The following is a 5882-nucleotide window of genomic DNA, read 5'->3' as shown; positions in this document are numbered from 1 at the left end:
TCATGTTTTGTTAAAAAATTCTGAATTTTTTTTGGAGTGATTCTTATGATATTTTGAATTTTTCTGGAAAATTTTATTAAAAAATATGAATTCTACATATGAGTTTACTTTAAAAGAGGGACCAAAAGTGAAGATTGAAAATTTTATAGGGACTAAAAGTTGAAGGAAAATTTTAAAGGGACTAAAATGAAAAGTTGACATATTTATAGGGACCAAAAACATATTTAACCCTAAAATAAATTAAGGGATACCAAAGTGGTATTTAAATCGTGACAGGTTTGCCATTGATAACTTTACACTAAGTGTACGTCCTTTAATCTTTTATCACTATTATCCTCTATTTGTGCTTTGTGTTAAAACATTTTCATTGATTTAAACATATTGGCCTACGTTAATTTTCAGCATATATAAATGTATTTTTATAAAACGGTAATGAAATACGATATCATACGTAAAGTCATACTCTCTCCAAGATTACCTTAAATCTCATAATAGAACTTTAACTCATTGGCATATCATATTGTTAGTCTATCTTAAAGTAGTTAGTTTAATTAAAGATATTAATATGAAATAAGCTTCATTTAACTAAAAATAAGCTTATGATAGGTAAAAGGTAAGACAAGAGAATAAGCTCATACCTTAAAAAAAATTTATAAGGTCAGGCTTTAGCCTTGCAAAAAATAAGCTTATACCTTAAATTTTTTTATAAGGTTAGGCTTAAGCCTTGCAAAATCTAGTTCAGACGAGACTATTTTAATCCCTATCTAACCAAACAGGACGTAATTATTCAAAATCAGCTGTTAATTTGAAACAACAGAGACAGACTGATACATCTAAAATACAATTGGCTATTTTCAAAGGCAATGTGGTTCAATAGAAAAGTTCTTCAAATATATCTATTGATTATCCATCCAAGCTTACAAGGAGAAAAACAGTTAAATCTATGTAATTAAATGACACTTTCTGGCCATTGGATGGGAACAATTTCCAGTCTCTCTCGTCGCAGATGGCACTAAGCTTGTTTAACAAAGACCCTGGAAAATCTCTTATATGAATACCAGCCGGAAATGAGAAATCATGCTTCAGTTTCTGGTTGATCTTCAACAGCCTCCAATGTTTGATTAATGTAAGCCTGAGCTTCCTCTAATGCTGACTCTTTTGCATCAGCAGCATACAAAATCTTCTTAATTGCTACCGATATCTGCAAAAAGTAACACGTTACACACACATGAATGGATTTATTCAATTAAACGACATTTCTAACTGTACTACTACATAACAGCCGCATATGTTCTAAATTCATTTTCAATTGATATATGATCAACTAAATGATTGAGCCTATTGGATTATTAACCTATGCATGGATTCTTCACACATTATCAAGCTGGATTGTACCAAAGCAAACATACAATTTCAAGAAACGCAGCGGGTTACAATCTACGTCATAATTAAAGAGAGAGAAACACCAAATTGTCATGGATGTAGATGTAGAAAACACAGGTTATTAGTGTTCCAAACCATACAGCGCCATTTTTCCCTGACTAAAGAAATATAAAAATTTACAAATCAAGGGTAAACCTAACTCATGAATGATATAAGGCAACTAAAAATATACATATCATAGCCAGAACAAAATATTTTTCAAATCAAACACTCCGGACGATTGCAGGTATTAGGAAATTTTGATAAAAGAAAATAATTAATTAAAGCATATGAGTAAATTATTATGTATTTGATGAAGCACAAAGAAGTAGACATGATCACGGGCAAGGAAAGAAACCTCTCATTTTTTAAAAGTAAAAGTAAACTAACTAAACTGTCTTGACGGAATTCTTACAGGTTCATTCTCCAGTTCTGATGTCTGGCATAGAATTTCTATATCCCTTAGTTTTGAAAAGTAAAAGTCTCTTTCTTTTTCCAAGAGATCCACCGAGAGTTTGAGATCAGTAACCTGTGAAACAAAAAGCAAAGTAACAATGAACAAAAAAAAGGTAAATAATTTTTTCATTAAATTATCAAGTGAAAACTTAAAACTGAGATATACAAGAACTAATAGATTGGTAGGTAATTGGGATTGAGACATTGAAAACACAGGCATGTATATGCTATCAGGTGCTACCATCAGGAATATCATCGATGTCAACATATTACATACATCAAACAATTTTATTACTTTCTCTCAATATCCATGGGCTTCTTTAGCTATGTACTATATTTTCAGTTGGCCTTTAATGCTGAAAGGAGGTTTATCTTTCATGCGATTTTGATAATAGTAGCAAACCTAATTTTCAAAGTTGTACCTGCTTGGACAAAGCCTGAATCTCTGCTGACGAATTAGCCCCATCTGATCCTCCACTTGACCTCGATATCTTAGGTCCTACACTCAAAAGTACTTTAATTAAAAACGGAAAAAAGTTAAGGGAGAGAATAAGTAACGTAAAAGGAAATAAGCCAACCTGAGTTTCTATTTGGACTTAGTTCGCCTGAACCAGTATTATTCGTAGTGTTTGATTGAAGTGACTTTGAGCTCCTTAAACTCTTAACATTTCGGTCCTTTCCACCCTTAATCCTACGCTCCACGGGATTATAGTTCCTAAAGGGAAAATAAGAAGGGTGCTATAAAATATATGCATAACATGAGAACATATATACATGGCATAGAATTGCATATTCAAGTATTAGTGAAAATATGCATTGGATATAGATTGTTCAAGCAATTACATCAAAATAGCAATGATTTAATTAAGTATTCTTACAAAATTGCTTATAAAAAACAACTTTAATCAAGTTGATTAAATGATAGGAAGGAACAGAGAGCAAGTAGCATACTCATTCATAATGCCACCATTAACAGAATCACAGTAACGTTTCAGCCATTGTAGGAACTCCAAGTTGTCCAAAGGTCGGCCTTTAACAAGCCTGTTAACTTCAATATGCTGCCACATGGTAATCAAATTAGCTCAAGTGCTCAACAAATGCAAGCATCAACTATAGATTGTACCAAAGTATTTTCATATACCAGTTTTTGTTCTCAAGTAAAGTTATAACCCGAAAATAAATTACTTTAATTCAAGAAGAATTTTCACATCCTGGCATAAAAGACATGCAATTGATGAATAGCATGGCCCAAAAATAAAAATGAAACTAGTATTGAGCATCAAATCAAGAACACACCACAACCTTGTACTCCATCAAATCTTTTACGCAGGGTTAACCACCCTTCCTAAGGGTCTTGTTTGGGAATTTGGAGGGGAGGGGAGGGGAGTGTTTTGGGGGTCGGAAATATAGGGGAAAAAAGTAACATAGATTGAATTTGAAGAGTTCATATAAACCCTCCAAAATCCTCCTCCAATACAATTTTTGAGTTCCCCCAAATTAGGAGGATTTTGTATTATGAAGAAAAATGACCCCCCAAAGCCCTTTTCTCTCAAAGTCATCTATTTCTTCCACTTGTTCATTCCTGTTTCCCAAAGCCCTCCCCTCCCTTCCCCTCCAAACTCACAAACAAAGCCTAAAGAAATAACCCTCAAAAACTGCAGTCCACCAGTGACAAAAACATAAGGATATACAATTGGGGAAGAGTGAAAGGGCAAGGAAACATAAATAATCTCCTTAAATATTGAAATGTACATGAACAAAGGGGCTTTGGAAAAACAAATTAAATGAATGTGTATTCAGTAAATACTTAAAACACTTATCATACAATAAATTGTCCAGAATCAAAGAGTTTATGGGGTTAAGCGCTTATTCATCATACAAAAGCTTATGTATGAGTTGTTACTATAATCATATAGTTTATTTGCATACACTCATAAGCTCCGTAAGAGCTGTTTCCATATGCTTCTACAACTACATAGTTTACGGCAATAAACTCTGCGTAAGCTTTGTACAAGCTGTTTCCATATGCTATTTTAGGGAGGACAAGAAAATAAGCTCAAAACAACTTATTAGGAATATTATAGGCTATTTTTTAAGCTCTTCCAAACACCAATATAAATGCATATGACATAAGATAAGTCCAAATGCATGAATGGAATCGAGTTAATAAATTAACCTTCATTAGCATTTCCAGATCATGATAAAGACACTATTTCATATATGCTAAGATTTCACTGTTTATATATGTATACATGATCAAAGCAAAGCTCTCTCCAAGTGTTGTGCTTAAAATTTTGAGGGAAAAAACAAATACCTTCGCAATTTTCAGCTTGTTGAACACATCCTGTAGAACTTTATAGTTTTGAATCATATCATACTCTGTCTTTGCATCAAAATTCACCTAAAACGAACCCCAAATTTCAAAATTATTTGTAATGCAAATGAAATATCAGAAGAGGGAGAAACAAAAGTATACTACCTTGTGCATCGGCACAACCCCTGGATACGTCATGTCCAACATCTGGCATTGCACAGCACCAGATGCAGCCTAGCAATGAATGAACACGGCATAAGAATGGCGAGAACAAGAAAGTATACTTTCATTAACTGTGCCCCGTTTTAAAAACAAAATAACCTAGAAATCAATTCAAAAACAATGGTAGCTGCACTTTGTGTCGATGCTCGAACTTTAGCACAATATCATTAACAATAAGAGCTGTTTTCTAACATCCTTAACTATCCAAATTGTCTCAAAAACTGTGTTTATTCGAGATGCTTTCTACCACTAACGGAAAAAATAATGACTTCCAAGACAATTTTAACCGAAATAAGAGATGGCTTGCTTCCACAACAATCAATTTCGAGAGGCTAGGATCAGTCACAAGTACATATATGAATGAATTAATTTTACTTCTTAAGCTAAACTAAAACAATGTGTATTTGGTCTTAGTTGGCGTATAAAAACGCATTTTTAGCCGCCAAATGCATACTACTTTTATTATTAATTCAATAAAGACCAGATTGAATCAAATTCAAAATAATACAATTGCCAGAAACATGGGTAAGATTTTTTCACAAAAACCCTGAATCTATATCATTGAATATTAAGTTCTTCACATTTCCACAATGTGAACACCCAAAAATCAACATGCAGATCAAATAATTCCTAGGGTGAGACATATCAAATGGTTCACATTCAATCAACATTTCAACAATAAAACTTTTTTTTTTTTTTTTTGAAAACTCGGTATCCGTCCCAAAGACCAGCTAGTGCAACAATCCCGCCCTCCACTAGCGGGGGCTCAATTAAAACTAGAGCAAAGCCCTATATGAATTGACCCAACACATGAATTGTCAGGACCGGAAGAATTCGAACCTGAGACCTGGAGAGGAGCAGACTCTAAGGTCTCAAGCCACGAAGTCAAAAAAATATAATTTAATCTTTTAGAGCTTCAACAAAATTACAATGTCATCGCGATTTCGAGTCAATTAAAACATGCACATTTTCTCATTCAAGAAAAGAAATGAGGGGAGGTGTGGAAAGCAATAGCAATGTTGATTACCTCTTCAATGCGAGAGAGATTAAGTTGAAGACGTTTATTGATCCAACTCAGAATCTCATTTCTACCGACAAAATATGCGCTATCCATTATCCCTATACTCGTCGCCATTTTTCTCTTTTTCTTTCTTTCTTTCTCACCAAACACAATACAAGAGTTTTTATTCTCTCTTTCTTTTTGATGATTTTTTTTTTTTAATAAAGAAAAAAGGAGTGAAGGAAGATTTTAGGGGAGAAATTTCAGGGGAGGGGGGTTTGAGAAGTTTTAAACAAAACAAAAAATGGATTGGTTTTTTGTTTTATTTTTATTTAGGGAAAAATGTGTAACGGAAGGGAATTAAATGGATGGTAAAGAGAAGAGAGGAAAGGTGAGAGAAAGGGAAACGGAAAATACAAAAAGGACAGAAGAGCCTAAACGCAAACGAAACCGTACCTTTGATGCTAA

General features: G+C 33.4%; 1 protein-coding gene across 1 annotated transcript; it reads right to left on the bottom strand.

Annotated features, from left to right (window-relative positions):
* Nucleotides 1-783: 783 nt before the first annotated feature.
* On the bottom strand, nt 784-5882 carry LOC146937285 (microtubule-associated protein RP/EB family member 1B-like). Its single transcript, XM_085751675.1, has 8 exons — nt 5442-5882; nt 4358-4426; nt 4193-4279; nt 2830-2936; nt 2457-2593; nt 2301-2377; nt 1838-1951; nt 784-1201 (listed from the first exon to the last, which is right to left on the bottom strand). The coding sequence occupies exons 1-8, from the start codon at nt 5547-5549 to the stop codon at nt 1076-1078; spliced, it is 825 nt and encodes a 274-aa protein (XP_085607801.1). The 5' UTR covers nt 5550-5882; the 3' UTR covers nt 784-1075.

Source organism: Medicago sativa, chromosome 3 (assembly GCF_051527215.1).
Source record: "Medicago sativa cultivar Bolivia chromosome 3, Bolivia_mono, whole genome shotgun sequence".
Taxonomy (NCBI): Eukaryota; Viridiplantae; Streptophyta; class Magnoliopsida; order Fabales; family Fabaceae; genus Medicago; species Medicago sativa.
This window is presented reverse-complemented; position numbering and strand designations above follow the sequence as displayed.

What these genes read in the sequence shown, in the direction of transcription:
- LOC146937285 (XM_085751675.1), bottom strand. Translation starts at nt 5,549, where the DNA reads ATGGCGACGAGTATAGGGATAATGGATAGCGCATATTTTGTCGGTAGA. An exon ending in ACAAGCTGAAAATTGCGAAG is followed by an intron (nt 2,937 to 4,192) that starts GTATTTGTTTTT and finishes ACCATGTGGCAG; the next exon opens with CATATTGAAGTTAACAGGCT. An exon ending in AATGGTGGCATTATGAATGA is followed by an intron (nt 2,594 to 2,829) that starts GTATGCTACTTG and finishes TTTTCCCTTTAG; the next exon opens with GAACTATAATCCCGTGGAGC.